Source organism: Felis catus, chromosome A3 (assembly GCF_018350175.1).
Source record: "Felis catus isolate Fca126 chromosome A3, F.catus_Fca126_mat1.0, whole genome shotgun sequence".
Classification (NCBI taxonomy): domain Eukaryota; kingdom Metazoa; phylum Chordata; class Mammalia; order Carnivora; family Felidae; genus Felis; species Felis catus.
The window spans coordinates 52,380,555-52,407,642 of NC_058370.1; the positions used below are offsets into that span (position 1 = coordinate 52,380,555).

The window sequence follows — 27,088 nt, forward strand, 5'->3', positions numbered from 1 at the left end:
GATTCAAACCTAGACTTCTTCCATAGGAGTTAAAAGTTATTGCTCACATATGATAAAACATAGAATGTACACTCTGTATTTGATAGATTCTATGTATCAGAAGGATTACAAAGACTAAATACATTATTGCAATTTTCTCCTAAAATGGAAACAATTTTGACTAGATCTAGAATATAATATGCTAATCAATGGTTTTGAAAGACTGAAGGGGAGAGGAAGGTAAGAGGTAGCAACTTGACTGCAAGGTCAAAAGTCCAAGAGCCATGGGCTGAGCACATGCCCCCTTCCTCTGAGTTATCTTTGTGAGTCAGCAGGGCAGAGCATGGATTTTGGTGTCTTGGGGGTAGTGGTGGTATGTGGGGGAGAACTGAACATAGTCACAGAAAGCACTGCATTCAGATAAGAGCCTGCAGGTATTGTAACCAATTTCAGGGAGAACTTTAGAGATATAAAGGTATAAAAAAACAGATTTCAGACTGGACAGATGCTAGGGGTGCCAAGTGGGAAGCTATTGTTGGCTTAGGACTCTGTCTACTTCAGAGCATGCGGACAGTGGGAATATTTTAGATATTCAATAGACTATTGTTAAGCTTCACTTGATCATGGTGGGGAATGGCTGACATCTTGACAGTCTGGTTATTTTTAGGCCTGGGTCTGGGTTGGGCATCCTTTAGTTAGCAGTGATCATTATGAACCTGTGATGGGACTGTGGTAAGAACAGGAAGGGAGAGACTCTATTTTGAACAGTTAAAAATGCGGGTTTTGGAACCATTGGAGCTGTGTTTGAAAGTAAATTCCAACATTTCTTATTTGAATAACTTAACTAATATCTCTGAACTTTAGTTTTAGTTTTCTCTGTGGGATAATACTGCCACATTCAAAGAATTGTTATAAAAATAAAATGTCTTATCCAATACAACTTTTCTGGATGATAGAAATATTTTCTAATGTCCAAGTAATAGCTACTAGGTATGTGTGGCTAGTGAGCATTTGAAACTTAACTGGTGGAAATGAGGAACTAGATTTTATTTTTAATTAATTTAAATAGGCACTTGTAGCTAGTATATTGGACAGCAGTTAAAGATGATAACTTTTATAGGTACTACTAAAAATATAAATTTAGGTACTACTATCTAAAAAGTTAGCTGTTTCGAATTTCCTTGACAGACATATTCTTTCAGTTACTTATTTTTGTGCTTGTCCTATTTTGTTTGATTCAATGAAGTATATAGCAATGTTTCTATCTTGGAAAAAAAATAAATAAGCGAAAATTTTAATAAGCACAAGAAAGACAATATATACCTATAAGAGATGTAATATACTTTAATCTTAATCACAAAAGAATTATACTAAGCGTAGAGAACTTCAGAAGAACAAATGATCTCTTCAGTTTTCAGTATTTGTAGAAGGAATGAACCACTTGCCCTGGTTATTGAAGCATGTTATATGTTTTGGATAGGTAGAATATGTTTTCAGATAGAGGCATGGTGAAAATAAAACTAGTAGGGTAGGAACCTGCAAGATATCAGGGCTCAGTGAGTAGCTAATTTGCTGAAGTAAGGAGATGGTTTAGAAGATGAAATTAAGCTAGAAAAGTGGTTTGGAAGATGAGATTAACCATATCATATGTTTATAGCTGCCTATGAATTGATGGTTAAAAAGCATGGGATTTATCTTTCAGCCACTGTAAATTCAGCGTCATTGAAGTATTATTTAGAGCTAAGGAAAAATACAATCACAATCCTGTTTTAGGAAAGTAACCCTAATAGATTTGCGAGGAAGAGAGAAATTAGGAAGCTTACACTAGTATGGGTAAAAGGTTTCTGAACCAGAAGGGTGGCTATAGAAATGAGACTTCATACAAGAAAAACTGAGATATTGTTGGTGGATTAGCATATGATTATGGATTCACTGGAAGGAGGCAAATCAAGATATGACTCCAAGACTGAATCATAGCACTGGCTGAGGTGAGAGAGAGAGAGAGAGTTAAGTATATAGGATGTGGTAATTGATAGGGATAGATATATTATAGAAAGAACACTGAAGTGAATTGGAAAGTTTCATGGGGAAACAGAGTTACACGATGGTTACTTGGTTACCAATTACTTTCTGGGAGAAATAGTCACTATCTACATACTTTAGTGCTGTGTTGAGAAGTTAGTCTGAAAGAACACTTACTCTGAAAATTTTAGTGTTTTCTTATATAAGGAATGAAGAATTTTTAATGTTAACAAACACATGATCTGTAGAAAACTTAAACATAATGATAATTAGCAATGATGCCAGGATTTTAACCAGTGATGATTGAACCTCATTCCTTCCACACTGCCATTCTCCTCCCACTCTCCACCTTGTCCCCAATCTCTGTTAGCTTTATCCCCACTTTTTTACAGTGAACAAAAGCAAACACAATAAACAACTAGTATGAGAATATTATGTGATCTGAGCAACACAATTTAATTATTACCCAATAAATTAGGTAATAAACTAAAAAAAAATTTTGTTTTCTTTTTTATGAGAATTGGAAGTGGAAAGTTAGACTGGAATCAGCCATTTTCTTCTTGTAGTCTTCATCAAATCTCTCATTCTGAGCCACAATAAAGTGATTTTTCCAGTCTCCAACTGTCCCTGAAACAGTCATGTGGGAGAGAGTCAATTTGTATTTCTCTATTTTCCCGTTTCTGTGTGAATATTTCTGTTCTACCATCCTGGGAAGCAATATTGAACAAAACATTTCTGTTGCTAACCTGTCAATTTCATTCTGAAGGGAAGAAGAATTTCTTATCTGATCTGGTAACAGGAGAGCCCATTACCCACTGAGTCACATTAATGGGGGAAATGAAACTACAATAATTAAAACAGCAGGCATGGGGGATATCTTGTCTTTTTCTCCTGTCCTCTTTGCACGTCAAAGTGTGGTAGGTGCTTATGCCTATAGCTTTCATTGTATAGACCTACCAGGAAGGGCTTGTATGTGAGAGAATTCAAGGTATAGTTCTGAGGAAAAAAACAAAAAAAAAATCCCCCAAATTCTCCAATTGCAACTCCTGTTACCTTTTCACAGATTGCCTTTTCCCCCTGTAGTGCTTACCATCATCTATTATCCTGTGTATTCTTCTTGCTTATTTTATTTGTGGCTAGAATATAATGTTCATGAGGGGAGACAATTTTGTGTTTTTTTTCACTGCTCTAGACATTACCTAGAACAGTGCCAGGCACATAGTAGCCACTCAGTAAGTATTTTGGAATGAATTAAATCTAACTGATAGCATAAAGCCCTTGTAAATCCATTATAAAATGGATTCTTTGCCTTATCTCATTTAATTCTGTGTGTTTTCACCTTATCAGTAAGATCTCTGAAGAGTTGGGGGGGGGGGGAAGGGGTGGGATTTAGACACCACACCTTACTCTTCAATTATCTGAACATTGTTTTCATTTCATTTGTGGTTTCCTAAGAATCCCAGAATCATTTGTTATAGAGCTCTTTTTTTCTTAGCCACAGGAAAGAAAATTCCCCCAAGGCTGTGAAAGGTTGCACAACACTTTTAAGATTATGATCAAAAGAAAATATAAAAACCTTTTCTCATGAATGGAGAAACAGAGTGGTTCATGATTTCAGTAGGAATTGATGAATAGTTTGCCATTGAATTCTGCTTCATAACATCAAATGAAGTGTGATGGAGAATTTTATCTAGAACTTCATGATCTAGGTTTTTTCCAATAAATTCTGCCAGCTTCTGAATTTCCTGCTTTGGATTCTATGATGAGAGTTGAAAGAAAAGTGAAGATTTGATATAAAACAATTGGCTTAATAAGAATACTGAAATGAATTTATAACAATAATCAGTAACATGCCATGAGATAAAATTAAAAAATCTTATATCACAAATGCTCAACTATCCATAAATGACTCATTTTAACATGATGGTCCATAATGTTCTCTTTTTTATTAACTGGAATTATTAAGCTTTTCTTGCTCTAACATAGGAGCAAAAACTGAAGTGTTAGTGAAACATTCAGCATACAGTGACATGCAGTGCAGGGAGAGCATTTCACTAAGAGTTATGCCCAAGTGTCCCATGCAAGTCAGTTATCGCGGGGGGTGGGGATCTTGGCCAATTAAATATCCAACAAGGAGAGTCCATAGACTGGTGATAAGAGCAAAGGTATTGTGGAAGCATAGGGTAAGACAATTTAAGGAGGCTGTCTCCTGTTTCATTGATAGAAATGTCCCCAGACCATTTCAGTGGTGGAAGTAAGTGGTGGTAGGAGAATGGGAGAGGACTATTTTGCACCCATGAAGTGCCCAAGAGACACCCATGACTAGTAACTCTACTACCCAGCATGTCCAGATGTTTATGTGCTCCTAAGAGTTCCAATGTTTCCTCATCAGAGGGACACACCACCCTAGGGAGCTGTGGCTGTGGGAAGTCCCTATCTCTAGGAGGAGTGGTAAGGGAAAGAAAGTAGAAAGGCACAGCCTAACATCTGTGTCTTCTGCTTTAAAAGCTTGGATGTCAAAAGTGCTTAATTAATTGGCTTCACATAGACTAGGAATCCCCAATGTTTATACCAGCGCTATCAACAATAGCCAAATTATAGAAAGAGCCCAAGTGTCCATCGACTGATGAATGGATAAAGAAGATATGGAATATATATACAATGGAATACTACTCAGTAATCAAAAAGAATGAAATCTTGCCATTTGCAACAATGTGGATGGAACTAGAATGTATTATGCTAAGAGAATAAGTCAGAGAAAGATAAAAATCATATGATTTCACTCATGTGTAATTTAAGAAACAACAGATGAACATAGGGGAAGGGAAGGAAAAATGAGATAAAAACAGAGAGGGAGGCAAACCATAAAAGACTCTTAAACACAGAGAACAAACTGAGGGTTGCTGATGCAGTGTTGGCTGGGGAGATGGACTAAATGGGTGATGGGCATTAAGGAGGGCACTTGTTGGTATGAGCACTGGGTGTTATATGTAAGTGATGAGTCACTAAATTCTGTTCCTGAAACCATTATTAGTTTATGTTAACTAACTTGGATTTAAATAATATTTTTAAAAAAGAGGGAAAAAAAAGAAAAGCTAAGAGAAATTACACCAGAAAAAAAAAAGAGTGCAGAGAATATTGAGCTTTGAGTGACTTAGTTAGGGGACATTCCAGAACATGATCACAGAAATATTTAAAAGGGCTCTAGGGATTCTAAGGTTAGACTACCTGTTCAATAAAGTTTCTTCCTGGCATCATAATACATTAGGATATACCCCATTAAAAGGGCATCATTCCAGGGGCTCCTGGGTGGCGCAGTCAGTTAAGCGTCCGACTTCAGACAGGTCACGATCTCGCGGTCCGTGAGTTCGAGCCCCGCGTCAGGCTCTGGGCTGATGGCTCGGAGCCTGGAGCCTGTTTCCGATTCTGTGTCTCCCTCTCTCTCTGCCCCTCCCCCATTCATGCTCTGTCTCTCTCTGTCCCAAAAATAAATGTTGAAAAAAATATATAAAAGGGCATCATTCCTGATGATATATTCTTATTTTTACCCTATAATGATACATTTGATATCATGTGGACAAGCATCACCTACACGGAGTTTTCCTACTCTGTGTTTAACAGCAGAGTATTCCTTCCTTCTATGGCTTCCTCAGTTTGTCATATCTATTCATGAAAGAGCAAACATTTCCCTTATACGATTCCCTGCCATAATATTTCTTAACTGAATATCTAAATGTACAATTCTGTAGATAACTCTCTGCACTAAAATAGGGCGCATATCTGACCTTTTCTGTTTGAAGAAACTGTAGAGTGGAATCTAAACAACAACCACCAAACTTATAGATACAGAGAACAGATTGATGTTGCCAGAGATAGAGAGTAGGATGGGCAAATGGATGAAGGGAGACAAAAGTTACAAACTTCTAGTTATAAAATAAGTCCTGGGTATGTAATGTGTAGCATGGTGACTATAGTTAATAATACAATGTTGTCTACTTGAAAATTGCCAAGAAAATAGATCTTAAAAATTCTTATCACAAGAAAAAATTCTCTATCTGTGGTGATAGATGTTAACTGGACTTATTGTGGTGCTCATGTCAAAACATATACAAATATTAAATCATGTTGTACACCTGAAAATAATATAATGTTAATTGTCTATTGTATCTTGACTAAAAAAATAGAAAAAATGATTCTGTTTTGCTCTTTTGATATTCTGTAGAAACAGCTAGATGAGGCCCAGCAGTGACTGAACCCAGGAGACATACATCTAAGCTAATGTGCCCACAAATCTCCTAGGCATTTTATAAGGCATCTTATAAGGTGCACATTCTGACTTAGTAGGCTTGATGTGGGGTCTGAGAGCCCCATGCAGCTAGTCTGTGAAACACCTTTTGAGTAGCAAGGCTTTCAGTGATAATTGAAGAACAGAGGCTCTAATTTTCATAGATCCCTGTATTTAGTTAAGTCATAGATAGCATTGGGTATATTATAATTTATAGTAAACTCCCATGAACCTCATCTTATTTAGTCCTCACAGTAGATCTTGGAAGAGTATATATTACTATCTAGTGTTTGCATTTAGGAAAACTAAGTAAATCTCTAAGATGTTAAATGTCCTTACCAAGAATAATTGCCAGTAGGTAAAGCCACAATTTGAATTCAAGAATTTTGAATCTAAATCATTAGTATTTTCCATTACACCCTAAATACTTAACCCATTTCTCGAAATTATGATGTTTCTCAAGTACTAATGAAAAAACACAAAATGTGCTAGGAAATGTTTTCCTTTCTAAATGGAATTTTAAAATAGATATGAAAGAGGAAAATAAAGGTATCACTTGCATTTTGCCTATATGGAAACAGTGTACCATACCCCAGAGCACCAGGAAATTGTAGATGAAACTATGTGATACATAAACTCCCGATATCCCATGTGTTCTTTGATTCATGGACAGCAGTAACCAATGAAATGCAGGATTTTCTATTCCCTGTTTCAATCTATGAGTCCCCAGTAGGGTCCATACATTATGACTTAAATGTCTTATGGTCCAATGGGAACATTTTATATGGCACTGCCCCTCACCTTCTTCAGGTCCTCATAGAAGAGGTAGACAATGCGGTGTTGATCTTTGGCTTTCCACCATCCTTTCACATGGTCATACCATGATCCCCAGCACACTGCAAGGAGGGATGAAAAACAGGGTAATGAATCACAGAAGCCCAACAAACAAATATTCCACTGAAAGGAGATTTCCTAAAGAGAGGGAGAGTATTATACTGATGATTTCTTCACAGTAAAGCAGGCAGAGGCCCAGATATTCTAAGGAAATGATTTTTTCTTTTTAGAGTGTTTGAGAATTTTGAGACAGAAAAGAAACAAACTGAATTCTTTTACCTTTCCCAGCCAGAAAACTCTCAAAATACTCTTCCCAGGTTCCTGGAGCAGGAAGAGCTTTATTCATTCTTTGGAAATGGTAATAAGACACCATATTGTCTTTTGGATTTCTTGCTACATAGATTATCTAGGAAAATAGCAAAAATAGGATTAGACTTATATTTGGTTATTGCTCATACAAATTATGTTCAAGTGGGTACATTCCATACAGATGAGATTTTCTGATGCTGCATTCTTATGATTTTGACTTTTGTGGGACTTGAAAAAGACTCAAATCAATTTGCATATTGATTATTGTGAAGAGATGGACTCTCTCTTCTTAACAAGTGAAGTGTCTTAAGAGGAAATTAAAGACCACTCTAGGGTTGTTTTAAGGAGTAAACTGTGAATTCCTTTTGGTTTTTACCTTACAGTTTTTCTCTAGGAAGGATGGTGGCAGCAATTGGATGGGCAGATGTGTTTTCAGGGTCCGTGGTGAGGGCATTTGCTTAGCTTGTTCCAAACCTGCAAAACTGATTTTTGATCACTCACCACCATTTTTTTTTCTATTTGCTTCAACATCTTACTTCTTCCATTATTACTACTTTAGGAACAGTTGAACAATTCAAGGCAACTATGAGAGCACTGTAACAGTAGATCTGATGTGAGATAATATGTGTAGCTTATGAATGATTTTTTAAAGCTAAAACAGTCTTTAGCCATAACAAACAAGAAACCAAACAAATAAGAACCTAAAAGATTCAAACGCTTCCATGATGAAATTATGTCACTTGGGCTCAACTTTGTGGAATACAATTAATTTCTAATGGAGAATAAAAACTTGTGTATAATCAGTAACTCCATTAGAAAATGTCTGGAATTTAGCAACGGCCAGACACAGTTAAAAAAATACAGTCACATAATTCATTAGTAATGCTTGAATGCCTAGAATTTAATTTTTTTCTAGTTTTTCAAAGTGGTTGTATTAATTCTTATGTCTTTTCTATGATTTTTTTTTCAGCTTGAATGCCTGTGAATGTGATAGTAAAAAATCCTAAGTGTATATTTAGGATCATAGTCAAGTGTTGCTATTCCATACTCACCAGATCTCATGGATGGGACTATCCATTCGATGAAAGGAAATCGTATGTAAGTAGGTGCTCGTTGACTTTTGTCAACATCACCTTCATTTTGTATTAAGTCCACTATCTCCTGAGTCCATGTTGTTCCTTATTCCACATGTAAGATGAAGATGCACAGACATTTAGTATACTACATTTCTTAAAGATTTTTTTACATTTATTTATTTTTGAGAGACAGGGAGAGACAGAACACAAGTAGGGGAAGGGCAGTGAGAGGGAGACACAGGATCTGAAGCAGGATCCAGGCTCTGAACTGTCAGCACAGAGCCCGATGTGGGGTTCAAACTCACAAACTGTGAGATCATGACCTGAGCCAAAGTTGGATGCTTAACCGACTGAGCCACCCAGGCACCTCTAGTATACTACATTTCTTAAAATATGATCATATTTGTTAGAATACCTCTCTGAATTTTAAAGCTAGGTTTATAGTGGAATTCAGAAAACATCATTTTTTATTTATGTCTTATGTTATCACAATATGAATTTTTATACAAAGGCTGCAATTTGGAGTGGACACTATATTGATAAATATGCAGTTCATTTTTTTTTTTTGCCTGTCACAACCATTAATTTGAATTGTTATCTTATTGATATAGCTGCATTGTTCATAAGAAAGCTAGAATGAAAGGTCTTTCTCACCTGATTATGATCTCCTGGAGAGTAATCACTGTGGTTTTCAAACCGTTTCCCAAGCACATAGTGGGGCTGCTACATAGGAGCTACTTAATATGTGTTGGCTGAATGAACAAGTGAATAATTAGTATCTGGGCTGGATATTGATCATTGGTACTTAGTATCCATTTTCACCCATTTCTTAATTTTCCCCTTATCTCAGGGACTGAAATGCTAAAAAGTGCATTATCTAGACTTCTTTGCCACTAAGATTCTGAATATTATTTAGATTCCCCTGATGAAATGCATTGAAACGTTGAAGAGAGATAGAGGTCATTCTTCCCGAAAGGTAGCTTCAACAGATAGAAATTTTGCAGAGGTCATACCACATTTTGCTGCCCAGTGTCTCAAATGCAAGAAGCCACTGGAAGTAAGGGCCCTTTGTCTCCCAGGCCCAGTTAGTTTCTGTGTGCTGTCTGATTCTGACTGATACAGTGCCTACCAACCAAATCTTCATCCTTTGATGAAGAGCTGTTGTACTAGACATTCTGACAAATCCATGTCAGGAAGATGAACAATTTGAGAATGGTTCTCTGAATCCTGAATCTGGGCTAATCTTCCTATTTTCTCTGAAATCAGATCTCTATAGACTCCTTTCTTCATACTGTCAATTTAGTGCTTTTAGCTCTACAGGAAGGGCATAGGTTAGGAAACAATGAAAAAAATTACATTTTATATCGTAGATGAGTTGGTCTCTAATATTTTCTGGCACCAACTCTTTTATTACAGGATAAAAGAACAATATTTCTTCAGCTATCTAGTCAAAGAAAGTTAGAGCTATTTGTACTGGTTTTAGGTGGTCACTCTGAATTTATAGCCATGGGCCAGCTAAAAATGGGGCAGGCTCACATGTTGCTAGGGGTTTGGGGATGAGTGGAATTTCTCGATACATCCTCTAGAGGTCAGTGATTTTATAATATATTTTTTCTCTTGGCTCATTCACAGAGTATTTATTACTCTTTTAAAAATTTAGGTGTAAGCCATATTTTTCATCCATGCTTGTTCATTCTTCCCTCCAATAAATTTAGCCTTTATTAATGGATAAGGTTTTAGTGATGATTAAATATTACATTACCTGGCAAGCATATTATTTATTTAGTGTGTATTTGGATTGTTGAAGCCCCATTAATCCTAACCCATGAAAACCTTAAATAAACCAAATCTTGCTGCTCACATTTGGGAGGCGGAGAAAGATTAACTATTAAACATTATGCTGAAATGATGATCAAGTAGAGTTGTGGACAAAATTAAGACTATGACATGTGATTCTTACCAGTGAATTCTTTTACATTCACAAACTTAGGAAAGTTTAATCCTGAACAGGCTCACGATGAGTAAGATTAGAAAATTAGGAGTCTAAGGCTCTCATCTGCTGGTAGTCTTTTATTAGGATCATTAGATATAAAGACTCAGTAGAGGTTTGAACATAAAATCTCAGAAAATGCTTAGGTTTAGATTTTTTGGTGTGTGTGCGTGTACGTGTGTGTGTGTGAAAGAGGTTATTGACAGGTAACTTGATTTTTCAAAGAGCAAATGTACATGCAATCTGGCTGTGAATTAAATAGTGTATTTTTACTATATATGTAATATGCACAAAAATCTGTAGAGAACTATTTCTCCCTGCTCATCCTAAAATTTTTATGATACAGTGGCTGGGCTCAAGTATTCTTACTTTTATAGCAACTTCTGTTAAACTAATTACTGAAACAAGGAAGTAGGTTCACAACATGCCATGATGGAAGATGGAAATCAAAACAGTAGTTCTCAGACCCTGAACTGAGAGAATTTTGAGGGCTTCTGGGGGCTGCTGAGGTGAAATCAGCATTGCAGGACCAAAGCTCTCATAACTCTTCCCCAAATCAGCCTTGGGATCCCCTTTTTAGCTCACACACACAAAGAAGTTGTTTTGTGTTGTTTTGTTTTTTCTTTTTTTTTTACAGGATCTGCAGTAAGGGCCTGCATTGGGAACAAACAAATCAATAAATCTAGCGCTTTAGTTCTCAGCTCTTTCATTCACTCTTTACTGGGGAAGTAAAAAAAATGTACATCAGGGGCACCTGGGTGGCTCAGTGGGTTAAGTGTCTGACTTTGGCTTAGGTCATGATCTCGTCATTCGTGAGTTTGAGCCCCACATCAGGCTCTGTGCTGACAGCACAGAGCCTGGAGCCTGCTTCAGATTCTGTGTCTTCCTCTTTCTCTGCCCCTCCCCTGCTCACACTCAGTCTCTGTCTCACTCTCAAAAAAAAAAAAATTAAAAAAATATGTACATCATAGGAAGAATTAAATTCTTAAAATTTGTACATCATTTTAATATTTTTTCTGTAGTTTCAGTTTCCACAAGATATATATCTTAGCCATATCACTGTGTCCAGTAAACAATTTCCCACTCCTTTATTTCATTATTAATGTACTTTCCCCACTTACCTTCCTAACTCTCTTCTTCACCTTCCCCTTTCCCCTATCCCCTACCTGCTTTAGGATAGGTGGCAATAAGCAGATCATCAGACTTGGCCTGGAAGTTCCAGATCTGGTCCCAGATGTTACAGGTAGGTATGGGTTGCATTATCCCCTTCACGTAGTCGACAGGTATGCGCTCTTTTCCATCAAATTTAAAATCCTCCATTTTACTTAAGGCCATTAGTATCAGAAATCAGAGTAATGTACCAGATAAAATGTTACTGCTCAGTCAGCACAAAGCTGCATTCTTATTATTGTACAGGCAATGCAAGACTCAGACTGCAAGTTCTACCTGGACAGCCTGGGGATGGTTGGCAATTAATGTGCAAACCAGCTACAGGCCTGCTAGCCCCAGTTCCAGGAAACAGGGCACTACTGTTTAGGCCTTTGTACTCAGGCCTTTTCTTAATGAGCTCCAGCCCTCCTCCCATCCAGGCTCTGACGTAATGCCAGAGGCCCTCCCAGATCCTGGCTGCTGTGTCATGTTCAAGTTCAGTCCTGTTCTTCTGTGTCAGTTTAACAAGAGTTAGTGCCATGTTGTTTATGTTTCTCTTATTTGTGTTCATAAAATAATTCACATTCATTTGTTGTCTCTTCTGTGAATGTTAAGCTAATTAAAAAGTTGCGGGGCGCCTGGGTGGCGCAGTCGGTTGAGCATCCGACTTCAGCCAGGTCACGATCTCACGGTCCGTGAGTTCGAGCCCCACATCAGGCTCTGGGCTGATGGCTCAGAGCCTGGAGCCTGTTTCCGATTCTGTGTCTCCCTCTCTCTCTGCCCCTCCCCCGTTCATGCTCTGTCTCTCTCTGTCCCAAAAATAAATAAACATTGAAAAAAAATTAAAAAAAAAAAAAAAGTTGCAGGAAATTTGCTCACAGAACGGAGGTAGCGAAAGGAGGTAGCAACATAGAATAACTTCCCTGAAAGGCTGAAGGGAAATTTCTGTGGGCTGTTGGCAAGAAGGTCCTAGATTTGAATCTCCCAGCACAAATATCTGGAAGGGTCAGTGTTGTTATTTTTAAGAGTAAAATAAAATATGCTCTATTAGAAAAGGTTCTCTTCATTTTGTAGGCTATACAGTGTTAGTATCAGAATACGCACGTCTCATTTAAAGCAAAAGAGATGCAGAAAACGCCTTGCTTTTTCCTTAGAACCATTTCTGGTTCCTTCTTGGGTTTTCTCCTCCTGTTTCAACCATAACCTCTTTTCACCTCTAAAACAAGGCCAGATACCTTTTAGTTTTTAACTGCTAAATATTACAGGACACCCACTTAATTTTGCTGTCTTTTGTGATATAATAAATAATATATAGGGGAGCCTGGGTGGCTCAGTTGGTTAAGCGTCTGACTTCAGCTCAGGTCACAATCTCGTGGTCCGTGAGTTCGAGCCCCTCGTTGGGCTCTGGGCTGATGGCTCAGAGCTAGGAGCCTGCTTCGGATTCTGTGTCTCCCTCTCTCTCTGCCCCTGCCCCATTCATGCTCTGTCTCTCTCTGTCTCAAAAATAAATAAACGTTAAAAAAAATTAAAAAAAAAAAGAATATATTTGGTATTTGTCTCTGATTCCTTGAACAGAGTTTCAAAAACTCCTGGAAGTTCCTGAGTGATTGGAGTATCTTTGGTTATCCATAATGAGTCCCTTTAGACTCTACCTGAATTTATACTAAATGAGGTTTCAGTATCATCTGAAGTAGGTCCCTCCTATTTCCTTGCTTGGGGCAACTTTTTTTCCTTTAGAGCAGTTATCAGAATTTAGTCTTGTTTATTTACTTGTTAACATTTTCTATCTCTTATTCTACACTCAAAGGCATGTAAAACAGGGCCTGGGCTCTGTCTTGTTTCTCACTTATGCCACCTAGTGCCTAGCATGCTATTATTTCTTGAGATAAAGAATGAGTAAACCTAAATAGAAAATTGAAGAAGTGAGTTCTCTGAGCCATCATTATTGTGGGGAGTAAGCCTGGGGATTTGGTAGTCCTTAGACAGAAGTCAGACTGCCTGCATTTGAATCCTGTGCCAAGTCCTAGTAGCTGTGGACCTGCAGACTTGGCACACATTGGGCACCAAAGATAAAGTTATGCCCTTTTCCCTTCCAATTCTTTCCTGAACCTTCCCCCTCTTCCTCTCCCCCTCCTCCCTTCCTCCCCTTCCTCTTTCTCCTTTTCTTTCTTCCTCCTCCTCCTCCTCCTCCTCCTCCTCCTCCTCCTCCTCCTCCTGTTTCTCCTTCTTATTCTACTCTGTTACTGTTACTTTCTTAGTGTGGAGAGGAGATTGCAACTCTCATTGCATTCTTTGGATGTCAGATGCAAACTGTAATAGGTGTTCAGGCCACAAGTGTGATCCATTGGAAAAAATTATGACGACTTTCTAATATATTTTTCTTAGAAAAAGTCAGAGTGCTGGTTACTCTCCTTAAACAGGTTCTTTTAAAAATGTTTTTGCAAAAAGAATATGTCTAAAATGTATTTTGGTACAGCAAACTGTTGTAAAACACAACTATTGGAAAGTGAGTTAAATTTATTTAAATAAATATTGAATAAAATTTAATTGAAATTGTGTTCACTCCTTGAATCAATATTTAACTTAAGTTCATTAAAAATGTCTCATTTGTTATCCAAGCCTTCAAACCAACCTAGGAGGAAGAAGGAACAATAAGATCATAATCAACAGGACTTGAACATCCAGACTATACAGGGATTGAGAAACATCTATGGTTTACCCATAACTTGTTTCCATTCCACCATTTTCAATTTAAATTGCTTTTTCGCCATTCTCTTTGCAAAACTCTGTTCCAGAAGTGAGTAGGGAAAAAAATGAAACTGAAATAAATTGTATTGATACTTGCTACTTTAACCAGCTCCAGAGATTGGGATTGGTTATGAACTCTAAGTGAAGTAAGGATGAAGTGAATCTTTAATCTCAGATAATTCCTTAAGACATAAACCCAAGAATCCATTTCATTCTTGGAAAAATAGGCTGTGTCAAAATATAGAACATTCAGTTAAATTTGAATCAGATAAGTAACAAATGTAATTTCAGTATAAGCGTATCCCATGCGATATTTGGGACATGCTTAAACTTAAAAAATTTATTTGTTGTTTATCTGGAACACAAATATAACTGGGTGTTCTGTATTTTATTTGGAAACCCTAGGTAGGCAGGAAGATGCTTGTTAAATCTAACTTCAAAACAGAAAAACTCTGGAAGCTTAATGAGTGGGATTAGAAACATGACTGAACCAGAAAACTCTTCAGAATATCACATAAACTGAGTGACCGCCAGTCTCTTTGGCACTGGTTTGTGGGCAAATGTGTACTGTTTGCACTTCCCAGTTATTAGCATCTTTGCAGGTTCTTCTCCTAGCCTGCGATTTACTTAGCTTCTTTTGTGGAATGACACTACCTCATGGGTGACTATGGGTGACTATGTGTGGGTGACACATAAAAATTTCAGTGTGGAAAGCAGTGAATGAACAGAAATTGGTATAAGTCGAGTGTCTTAGATGAGACTTTATGTATGCTCTGCCCTGACCTATCTTTATTAATTTTGAGGGATTTAGGGACAGGGAGAGATGGTGGGCACATGTGGACCTCTTGATACTGCTGTTTCATTAAACACTTCATTGTGCTACCGCATATCCCAATACAGCATATTCTCCAATATCCAGATTTCTCACATGAAAAAAGGCAGTATTTTGGTGCCAAAAAAGGAGTTCTTGAGCTCCCAGCATTAGTGAAGAAAGGCAAGAAGAGCAGGGAAGCTGCTATAGCTAACATGTTAGGAATTCTGATTGATGGTAAGGTTCCTAAAGGGGAGGAGGCACCCTGGTCTCTAAAGCAGTTTTGCAAGAACCGCAAGAAGAGCTCTGTCTCTGGACTGGGGGCCACTTTTGCTTTGTCAGTGTTCCTAGGTGCTCAGGTAGTTCCCTTTTTTTTCTGTGAAGCAGCCACCGCCAGCCTCTCTTCCCAGAAAGCCAGACTTGGGGAATGAGTGGGGTCTACTCTCCCTTCCTTCCCCTCCTCACTCACCTGAAAACAAGCACACAAGCTCTTGCTCTTTTCAACCTTTGATGCTTATTTCTACAAGGAAACAGAAGGGTAACAAAAGATAGCCAGTGGGGGATATATAGAATTTGGAATTTTACTGGTCCCTATTTCCTGACTTCCCTGATGAGTCTCTCTGAACCTTCATGTGCTTCCTGGACCAGGATTTAGCTGCTTTCAGAAATTAGAAGATCAGAGGAGGTAGCAGTCAGCACTGACAACGGGAAGAAAGGATGGAGACCGAGAGCAGGAGCCTTTGGCCTTTGATAAATAAACCCACACAGATGAAGAAGGGAGAGGCAATTCCCATTTATTAAGTGCCTGCCATGTGTGGGATCTTGTGACTGCCTCAGAGGACAGTCTTTGCTGTCAGGGAATTTGCAGTCTGATGCAGAGATATATACTCAACAAAGCAATTAGTATATAGTATGATATTTACTTTAATGGGGGTATGGACACAATGCCCTAGAGCATTGGAGAAGGAGAACTGGAGTCCACCTGGACTTGGGAGAGGTTATCCAGAATAGAGAAAACATTTAAACTGAAGCTTAACAGATGAACTGAGGTTGGCCAAGTGACTAAGAGAGAACAAGGTGTTCTAGGTAGAGGAACTAGCACATGCAAAAGCACAGAGAGGTTAGGTGTGTTCACGGGTCAGTGGGAAGCATTGCTGGAGGGCAGGGGGAGTGCAAAGAATGGTGGAAGAGGAGGGCACAGGCCCAGTCTTGCAAGACCTTAGATGTTTCAAAGGAGCTTAAGTTAGATACTGTGTAGGTAAGGGACAGCTATTGAAGAGTTTTCAGGGTGGCAGCTAATGTTCTCATATTTAATCTTTGCATTAATCTTTTGAGGTAAGCAATTGTGTCTTGAATTTAGGTGGAAAATTGGAGAGGTAAAATAAGGGCCTAAACTTCAGAGCGTAGTAAATGGTAAAGTGAAGACTCAATTCCATTTGTGTTCTACTGCAGAGTCCAGTAGAACTATGGTCTGGAGAGGAGGAATGTGGGAAGAAGCAATTTTCAAGCATCTGTGCCCTGCTAAGAGCATATCTACTAACACACAGGTTAGTGTTGGGTCTGGATGTCACTGCCTCTAGGAAGACAAGTGAAGTCATGGACCAAGCATCTGGTCCATGCTGTCAGCATCCAAGACTGTAGCTTGACAACTTACAGTTATGATAGTGAGGTCAACTGTACGTTTTAGAAAGATTTAAAATGAAACTCAAAATTTACAAATTAACTCCCATATATCTAGAGTGAATGACTTATATGAGGAAAGGGCTGTGTAACCTGTATACTGGTGGAGGCACCGTCTATTAATAAAATGAAAGCCTTTGAAAAATGTGACCACAAGAAGTCTTTAAAGGTTGGAATAGTTGATTGAAGTCACACACACTGTATGACTATTACAGGTCGAAATTACCAATAATAAAATTTTAATCCCTGGCAAGGTATGTGAGTATTTTGCCACTGATACAAGCAGGTCATGTAAAGCAGAGGAGTGTGCCAAAGCTAAAAACCTCTGTGGAATTCACTCTTCCTTTGAGTCCCCAAAGTTTGAAACTGTAGACTATTTAGCAACAACTCTCTGGCTGGTAGTAATTGGTGCAGGTCTCAAACCACATGGAGGTTTATTGAATGAATACAAAATACTGAATGTGAATGCAAAACATATGGACAGTCTTTACACTCATGCCCTGGTCTAGGCAAGCCTTCAGTGCTCTTGCAAGGAAAGAAATGCCAAAAAGTTGCCAATATTACTCATGAAAATATTAATCTCATGCTGAAAATATATGGTGTCCTTAGTTTTTATCAGAACTAAGTAGCAGAATCAGTGAAAATCTGTTCTATTTTTGACTTTTGCATCAGTTACAAGTACTTCATTTATCATGATACAATTCTATCAACAAGCACTGAACATAATTAATTTGAAATCCTTCAATACTTACTCTAATACCAAAGCAAGGACTTTATTCTTTCCTTTTCATTCCTCTTCTCTCCTCTTTCCCTCTTTCCTCTGGTTCCCTCTCTTTCAGCACTTCTTATCTCTGAAATGGATGAATTTCTTCTTGGGCCTTTGTACTGAATTGACTATGTCGGGATGTTTACCTATCTGGATGTCTGTAGTGCTGAGGTAAAAATTAATAGAGTGTTTTTGGGGACTGTTCAATTCCCAGGTATATCTCATTATCTCCTCAGTCACGTCTTATGACTTGAGAGCATGTGTAGGGAATTGGAAGAGCAAAAAATGATGGCTAAATTCAAGTAGTGATGTGGCAGAGACCTGGTAATAATGCCTCACATTTGTCTAGTGCTTTGCATCACCTTTGTGTTCCGACATATCCACATGAGGATATGCTACCATGGGTCTTGGGGGGGGGGCAGCAGAACATAGCAAACTAAGGGGAATGGCAGATGACCTTGATGGGGGGTACAGGCAAGGAAAGCTTTCTGTTCCTCCTCCTCACCACTGTTCACTGGTTATGATGAGACTGATGGATGTCAGATTCAGATTGCCTGATGAGCTTCTCAGTGTTATGCCTACTGTCCACCCAATGTTCATGCCAACAATCCATGCATTTTCTCTAATAAGACTCTTTCCAGTAGTCTCAGGAATGATGGAAAGTGGTAGAGGTGGAATTATCCACACAGAGGGTAGAAAGAATTGAGGTAAATCTTCATGGCACAGTACCATCATTGGTGCATGTAAGACCTTTCTTTCTTATTTTTTTTTTCCTTAGACCTCATCTCCATTGCCCTTTTCCCATAGAATTTATGACACTTAACATGTACCTTTTGGGTGTATGTGTTCTTGCAAAATGAATATTTTTGGTTTGAGTGTGTGTATTTTTTAATTTATATAAACAATATTGGTTTATATGTATCTCATTTGGTTACTTTTTTTCCTCTAAGCACAGTATTTTAGAGATATCTATATACTGCTGTGGGTAAATCTATTGCTTATAATTAATTGTTTTCTTATATCCCAGAATGTGCATCACCACATTTTACCCTATTTACTTTCCTGGAAATGGGCACCCAGATAACCTTCAACTCCCAGCCAGGAAAAATAAGGCCACAAGGACCATGAACATGAGTATCCTTATGCACATCCTTTATGAAATCGCTTATGCATTCATTTGGGGTATATACTAACAGTGGAACTTCTGGGTCAAACAATATTTGTTTACTTATTTTGCATAGGTATTGCCAAATTGCTCTTCTAGATAGCTGCACATGTGTACATTTCACCAGCAGTATGTTATCTAACTTTCTAATTTTTGCTTGTTTAATAGATATGAAGTGGTAGCTCATTGTTTTCATTTGCATTGATTCTTGTTTACTAATAATTTTGAGCATCTCTTCAAATGCTTATTAATTTTTTTATTTTCTCTTCTGAAAATTGCCCTCCTCTGGTCTCCTTTGCTCATTTTTCTATTTAGGTTTTATCTTTTTCTTTCTGGTTTGGTAGTTTTATGTATATTGTGAATATTGGTCTTTTTGGTTTCAGATATTACAAATAATTTTCTCATTCTGTTCTCTTTCTATTAAGCTAAGTTAAAATTTTGATGTATCAAATTTATTAAATTTTTTTTTTGCCTTACATCTTGTTTCATTCAGTCTCAGAGTTCTTTGTGAATTAAATGAACTTCTATCCTTAGACTTTTACCATTCTTTCACATTTAGTCTTTAATATGCCCAGAACCTACACTTGAATAAGTTGTTAGATAGGAATTCAGTCTTTTCTTGTCCATGTAGTAAGCCATTTTCCCTACTGTCACCTATTTACCATGAATCCTTTTCCTCTTGATTTGTAATGTCCCCTCCAAGTTCCCATATATTCATCCATCAGCCTCTGAGCATTCTGTTCTGTTCCATCAGGCTGTTTTTCTGGTCTGGTGACAATACCATCCAGTGTCATTGCTTTGTCTCTGCAGTTGACCTCTAGTTTGGTCTGGCAGATGCTCCTTTTATAGCTTCTTTTTAAGGTCATTTGTGAACCTTTTATTTCTTCCTGTACATTTACATAAGATTTTTTAAGTTTGACTGGGTAATGTTGAATTTTAAATCAATTTTAGAACTGTGCTAGTAGATGTGGTTCTCTTTTTTATAATTCTTAAAATACATTTAGAATTTCTCTTTGGCTGTGTTGTTAAACATGTAGGTTTTTCTCCACATAGGTTTTTCCATCTTTATCCTGTCCAACTCTCTGTGACAGAGCCTTTTCAATTTCACATCCTTTTCTTTAATTTTGGGAACTTTATCTCTACTACTTCATTGAACAATTCTTCCTGTCCATCTTTACTTCTTCCTCATTGTGCAGATATTAGCCCTTTCTACTTCTCTCCTTATCTCAGCTTTTCTTTTACACTTTCTATCATTTCCTGCTGTTGTTTGTCTGGGAGAATTCCTCAATTTGATCTTGTATCTTCTTGATAATTTGTTCTTTGGATGTAGCTTATTCTACTATTTATTCCATCTGTTGTGTTCTTTACCTCAATTATTCTATTTTTCATAGTTAATTTTTGTTTGCACATGATTTCTCACTTTGTGTGTTCTCATACTTTAGTAAATGCTGTCTGATTGTCTTCCTTTTGAAGTGGCTATATTCCTCAGATATCTGATTATCATGGTCAGTGAGTTCCTGTTCACAGTGTGTGTGTGTGTGTGTGTGTGTGTGTTTGAGCTCTATTGTCTAATGACTGGCACTGTTGAGAAGGGCTGTAGGCCCTTCTGGGCCTGGGCTCTGTCAACCCCAGTGAGTTTTAGGAGAGGAATCCAAGCTCAGAGCATCTTAAGCTACCTCTAAACTATTGATCCCTCCTATTTACTGACTCCCTTCCATCTTCAGTTTTAAAAAATTCCTCAAAATGCTTTAATTTTATTTTCTTTATGACAAAAAGGGAACTATTTATTTCCCTTATTTCAAAAAGAAATTACATCGGTTAAGAAAATCATAGAGAAATACAAACATACAAACAAATGAGAAAGAAAAGTTGAAAATCAGGCCTTATCTTAGAAGCCCTCACAGAGAAGCAGCCCCTGGAGGAGGCAGTCTATTTCTGATCACCCAGCAACTCTGGGGGTTTGAAGACATGGAGGAATGACACGCAAGGGACACTGCTCTGTCTGTAGATATTTTCATCAACAACTCACTGCAGCCAGCTTGTGGGCTGTCCTGTGACTTGAAAGATACCGGCATGGTGGTCTGATTGTCACTCTTGAGGGGTAGGCAATGATGGTCTCTGGGCAAAACACAAGAAAGACCAATGCAAAAGATTAGCAGCTTTCCTCTACCAGTTCTTCCCTGTCATTGCTTCCTCCAGCCACCCTTCTGCTCCAGGCTGCTGCCCATCCCTAACCCCTCATCCCAGCTTAAGTCAGCAGAGGGTCTCCCCAGGACTATAGGGTTTGTCCCTGTAATCCACATGCCCATTCACTTCAGTTTTCTGTAGAGTTGGTTTTGAGGGAAGCAGTTGGTGGTCTAGGAAGAACCAGAGACCTTTGGGGATAATTCCTCAGCTGATGGCCTAAGGAATTCATGGAAAAACAAGACTAAAGCTGCTTTTAAACTTAATAATAACCAACATTTTGCCAGTCTGCAAACATGCTCTTAATAAATGGTGTTAGGTCTACTTTTTTAAAATGAGGTCTTCAAAATGTGGTTTTGAATTCCAGCTTAGACACTTTCTGTCTGTGAGTCCTCAAAAAAATTATTTAATCTTCTGAGCCTCAGTTCCCTTGTCTGTAAAATGGGGATAATATTACCTATCTCATGTATTGCTGGAGATTCAAAATGCATTTGAACTTAGACATATTTAAACATCACAGTGTCCAACACATAGACCCCTTATACAATAATTCCTTTTATATGTGGTATAAAGCACATCTCTCTTCTTTCTTTGAGGGAGCACTTACCCTCTGTGCTGTTTTCTGTAGATACCTTGATTATCAGAGCAGGTTTGGCTATTCTGAGCTTACTGGGATATCTGGTTGACACTTCCATGTTCTAGCTTTTATTCCCAGGACTTTCTAAGACTTCTATGAGAGAACCTCTTCAGTTGGCATTCTGTTATATTCTTTTTTTTTTTTTTTTTTTTTTTTTTTTTTGGCATTCTGTTATATTGTTGAGCTCATCTTCAAGTTGAAGTGAATGTTTGGTTGTTATTATGTCATCAAGCCTGGCTTCTGTCAGACGTTAGAAAAATGAACATTAACCTCGTAGAGACAAAAAGTCTCTGGGGCATATTTTCTCTCCATGAAGCATCTGCTGCTGTACTTTTCCTAACCCTGTCAAATGGGCCAGGCGAGGTTGGGAAGTCAGGTCCTATCTTAGGAGCAGAAAATGGCTACTGTGTGTGTTCTGTTTGTTTTAGATTATTATTTTTTAAAAAGTATAGCAAAAATCCATATGGATTATTAGCTGCATTGAAAACAAAATGTTCTTCAACTGCATTGTAGCTGGGTAACGTAAATAATGAGGTGGTCTTTATGACTGGTCTTGATGTTTAGCTTTACTTCTGTGAGCTCTATGCAGAAAGACAGAAAAGTACCAGCCAATTTTTTTTTTTGCAGTTTTCGTTAAATTGTTCATTCTGAACCATTAAGCAGTAATTTTTCCCTCTGCCTCCAGTAGTACCTAAGACATGCCAACAAATGATACTTTAACATGAAAATACATGTATAGAAAAACTTGAAGAATGTATTCCAAAATGTTAAAGTTATCTCTGGGAGGTGGAATGATATATAATTTAATAGACTTCTGGAATTTTCTTTTTTTTTAATATATATATATATATATTTACATTTATTTATTTTTGAGACAGAGAGAGGCAGAGCATGAACAGGGAAGGGTCAGAGAGAGAGGGAGACACAGAATCTGAAACAGGCTCCAGGCTCTGAGCAGTCAGCACAGAGCCCCACGCACGGCTGGAACCCACAAACCGTGAGATCATGACCTGAGCCAAAGTCGGACGCTTAACCGACTGAGCCACCCAGGCGCCCCTGGAATTTTCTATAATAAGTATGCATTAGTTTACAATAAAGTTATTTAAAAGCTAAAATAGTTTATAGTTAATTACAATACAGAAATATTTTGGAGAATTAAAGTATTTTAAAAGTTGATTTTCTCCTAATGCTTTAGTGAGAAAGGAGAAGAATTATTATTAAGTCCCTAAAACATGAAGAAGCATGGGTCAGGGACATTCTGTAACTTTGACCTGGATAAACACATGAGAGATCAGAAGAGCCTGTCATTTTGACTCCTACCTCTGTGTTAATTGTATTTATTTACAGAGGGCCTACAGTATGCCAGGCACAGTCCTGACCTCTTTATATGGAATAACTGATCTATTCCTCACAACACCTGCTTGAAGTAGATGCTAATATTCTCTCTAGTTTATGGAGGACACCACAGAGGGGCAGAGAGGTTGAGTAACTTGTCCAAGGTTATACAACCTGTCAGTGGCAGAGCTCAGATTTAAATACAAAAGTTTGGCCTCAAAGACAATAGACCGCAAAATGGAAAAAGGTATATATACAAAATGACATTCTATTATTCTGCTTTGCATGTGTTTTTGAGAGCAACAAGATGAAAAGGTATGACTATAACTTTATTTACACTTAAAATTATGAAGTGTTTATTATATGTGATATATTTTTTTAAGTTTGTTTGTTTATTTATTTATTTATTTATTTATTTATTTACAGAGTGCACAGAGGAGGGTCAGAGAGAGAGGGACAGAAAGAATCCCAAGCAGGCTCTGTGCTGTCAGCTCTGGGGCTGGATATCATGAATGGTGGATCATGACCTGAGCTGAAACCAAGAGCTGGACACTTAACCAACTGAGCTACCCAGGTGCCCCTATGTTAGGTATGTTTTAAGGTAATGAGGACACAAGAAGAAGTATGTTGGCACTGCTGCCCTTGGGAAGCTCATTATGTAGTGGGGTAGGTAGCAGTGGAAACAAATAATTGAACATCATGTAATAAACACTGAATATTAAATGATATATGAAGCACATGATCTTACACAGTGACAATGAATTACCCCAAAGCAAAGAGTTTGGGTGTCCTCATGTTAAATTTCTTGGTAGATAAGGAAATAACTAAAAATAACAGTCACATATATTTGGAGTTATTTCTAGAGACTGTATTGTAAGCCCTGGGAAGGTGAATGGGGCAATTGCTGAAACATTGGCAATGTTCTGGTTTCAAGGCTGTTGAACGTGATAGCACTATGAGAACAGAGCCCCATGATCTCCCAGGAGCCAGTTAGGGAACAGACCCTCTGTAACTGCCTAGCAGTCCTTGAAACTGCACATCCTCCTGCATGCTTTCATGTAAACACCAGATGTGTGTTTGGTCTATGTCTGGAGGCTCTTTGTGTTTTCCTTCCATGCTTTAACATTCTTTGATGTTTATACCCGGTGAACATGAAATAAAGACTATGTGCAGTTTGATGCTGCTGTTTTACTGGCAGAGGTTTCCCTGTATGTCTGCTCAGTCTAAGTGTCTGAGAACTTTTTCTTCAGTTCATGGCTACACTTATAGTTTAGAAAAGCATTTTATAAATTCAGAAATGGTGAAGTAAATAGTGCTAATTGTTGTACTAAGAAGGATGTGACAAAAAATAATGGTAAGCCTCCTATGAGTTTATTCCTAGATGGTGGAAATTTAGTTTTTCTATATACTGGGGAGGTTTTAAAACAATCTATTTTAAATTTATTCAGAAAAAGTAAAATTCAGACCTACTTTTTTGGCGGTGGATACCGCATGAATGTTTTAGGTCTAAAAGGTACAATGTCAGTATGGTATTTCAGGTGGTACCAAAGGCTAAAGGGGCTGTGCTGGGTTCTTGGAACTGTTACACCAGAGCTTTGCATTAAATTACATCAGCTATGATGATAAAATGTGATATTTGCCCATGTTTTCTTTCTTTCTTTGCCAGAATTCCACATCCATATAGAAAAACATGATGTCAAGGATAACACAGCAGCTACTATAGTGGCTGATCCTATCTTTCCTTGTGAGCTCTAGCTGACAGAGTTGACAGAGTCTTGTGCTATTTGGAGTATGATGAACCATTGTTCTTATAAATGGAGAACAACCATACTGAATGTGCCAGGTAATTTTCAGAGAGGCAATATTGCTGATGCTGTAAGTTGGCCTGACTCACCTTATTTGTAGGTCCTCTGGAGTATGTTGGATCACATGTCTATTAAAAGGCACTAAATGACCCCCTAGGATTTTCCAGCAGTTAATACAGTTTCATAAATAAAATAGAAATTGAACACAAAAAGTAGAATACCATTCTGGGAAGAAAAATGGCCTATAAGATATTTGAAACATTAGGTTATATTTTATTATTTACAAAATAATGAAACAGAAACATGGAGTAAATAAAAATTTGTTCCTAGACTCTTAGAATTCTGTGACAAATCTTCATGCATCTTTTAAAGTTTGGTCTTGATAGTTTTAGGACAATGAAATGGAAGTGAAGAGATTGAAGAAAATGATCTCCATGATCCATTCAGCTTTAAAATTTTGTTCTTGTGTGATTTGAGTTAGGTGGTAAAGTTCTGGAACAAATTCACTGAAGGATTGAACAGGATAATAATTGTTTTAGGAAACATTTAGATTTCATTAATCTGAAGTTGCTGACTGGATGGCAGTTTACTGAGAAAAGCTAGGGATGCTAAGTCATGTGCAGGTCATTCTTGGTTTCATAGCCATCTTTGGTTCATTCACAGCCTGAATATGGTGCTAGTGAGACAATGGGTCTGACACCTTATAGGGATTCTGAAATTCTTTCCAGGGAGAATTCGAATGTTAGGTATATTTTTTTCTCTAAACTTATCCAACAGTTGTTTTCCCACAATGATGGAAACAATTGTCACATGGGGAATGCATTGCAGGGTCCTTGAGGAAGGCAATGCATTAATTTGAAAGACACAAAAATGGTTTTGGGTTGTTGCCCTTATGTGTTTCCAAATCTGCTGGCAGAATGTGAACACTTTAGAAATCTGGCATCCCTTGGGTCATTCCTCTCATATGTGTTGTAATATACTTTATTTGTGAGGCTTTAGAATAAGAATACAATTACATAAAGAAAACCTTGGGATTTACATATAAAATACTTAATAGGTTCACTTAGAAACCTAAAAAGCCTACTGGTTTTTAGCTATTTCCATCCTAGCAAAATAAAATATCTTTATAAATCTCCTGGAGAAGACAAACTGTTTATCTATCTATCTATCATCTATCTCTCTGTCAATCATCTATCTATTTTTTGTTTGAGTAAAGTTCACAAATTGGCAGGCTACTGCCAAATCAGGTCATACATAAGATGTATCTTTGGACTTTATTAAAATTACTAACATTAAAAATTTGGACATTTTCATGTAAAACGCTGTATTTTTCAGCTCCTCCAGAAAAAAACAGATGGTCTGGGCCCATGAGCCCATGCCAATGGTTAGCTGGAATATGCTCCCCAGTTTGGCACAGCCCTCAGTATCCCCTGTGGTCCTTCATCCAATCAGCTTCATTCACTCCTATTGCTTGCCTGGCTCTTCTAGGTAGTAATATTTGAGTTTGAGAGCCCAGTTCTAGAGCATTACATTGTCTGTGAACATTACAAGTTACACTCTTAATTTTGCTTGGCCAACATAGCCAGTAACATTTTAAAGTAAACTCTAGGTTATTAAAGAATGAATTCTATAAGCTCTTTTCAAAAACAGCATTAGACACAGAAATACAACACAAATAAATATTAGTAAATTACTTATTTTGACAAAAGTGTGTAACTTATTAAAAAATTTACACATTTTAGGGCACCTGGGTTGCTCAGTTGGCTAAGGATCCAACTCTTGATCTCAGCTCAGGTCTTGACCTCAGGGTTATGACTTCAAGCCGCACATTGGGCTCCACACTGGGCATGAAGCCTACTTAAACAAAAAAGAAAAAGAAAAAGACAAAGTTTACACATTTCTCATTCACATTTTATTTTCTCTTTTTTGGCATTATTTACAGGAGATTGTAGCAGATATATAATAAGGAATTGAGAAGTTTTCCTCCCATTTACATCACTTTTTATTTTATTTCTTTTTTTGTTATTTATTTATTTATTTATTTATTTCAAACAAGAGAGCATGTGGTGTGGGGGGTGGGGAGCAGAGGGAGAAGGTGGGAGAGAATCTGAAGTAGGCTCTATGTGTAGCATGGAACCTGGCCTGGGACAATCTCAGGACTGTGAGATCATGACCTGAAACAAAATCAAGAGTTGGATGCTTAACTGATTGAGCCACCCAGGCACCCCTATTCTGATTATTGTAAAGAGGTAGGATATGATATTTACTTGTTCCAGTGCAAACAAATTTCCTCCTGCTATTGAAGAATGCCAG

At 37.6% G+C, this 27,088-nt stretch overlaps 1 protein-coding gene and 2 long non-coding RNA genes across 3 annotated transcripts in view; 2 read left to right on the forward strand and 1 right to left on the reverse strand.

The window, feature by feature from the left end:
* Nucleotides 1-8,538, forward strand: part of LOC123384403 — a 54,265-nt gene extending 45,727 nt beyond the window's left edge. The window contains exon 3 of the long non-coding RNA XR_006595444.1: nt 8,400-8,538. This is a non-coding gene — a long non-coding RNA (uncharacterized LOC123384403). The remainder of the gene's footprint in view (nt 1-8,399) is intronic.
* On the reverse strand, nt 1,300-12,037 carry SULT1C4 (sulfotransferase family 1C member 4). Its single transcript, XM_003983869.6, has 7 exons — nt 11,662-12,037; nt 8,482-8,607; nt 7,806-7,903; nt 7,400-7,526; nt 7,088-7,182; nt 3,578-3,758; nt 1,300-2,628 (listed from the first exon to the last, which is right to left on the reverse strand). The coding sequence occupies exons 1-7, from the start codon at nt 11,828-11,830 to the stop codon at nt 2,513-2,515; spliced, it is 912 nt and encodes a 303-aa protein (XP_003983918.2). The 5' UTR covers nt 11,831-12,037; the 3' UTR covers nt 1,300-2,512.
* Nucleotides 12,038-15,985: 3,948 nt separating this feature from the next.
* On the forward strand, nt 15,986-24,167 carry LOC123384212. Its single transcript, XR_006594938.1, has 2 exons — nt 15,986-16,750; nt 23,397-24,167. It is a non-coding gene; the product is annotated as an uncharacterized LOC123384212 (long non-coding RNA).
* The last annotated feature ends 2,921 nt before the right edge of the window (nt 24,168-27,088 follow it).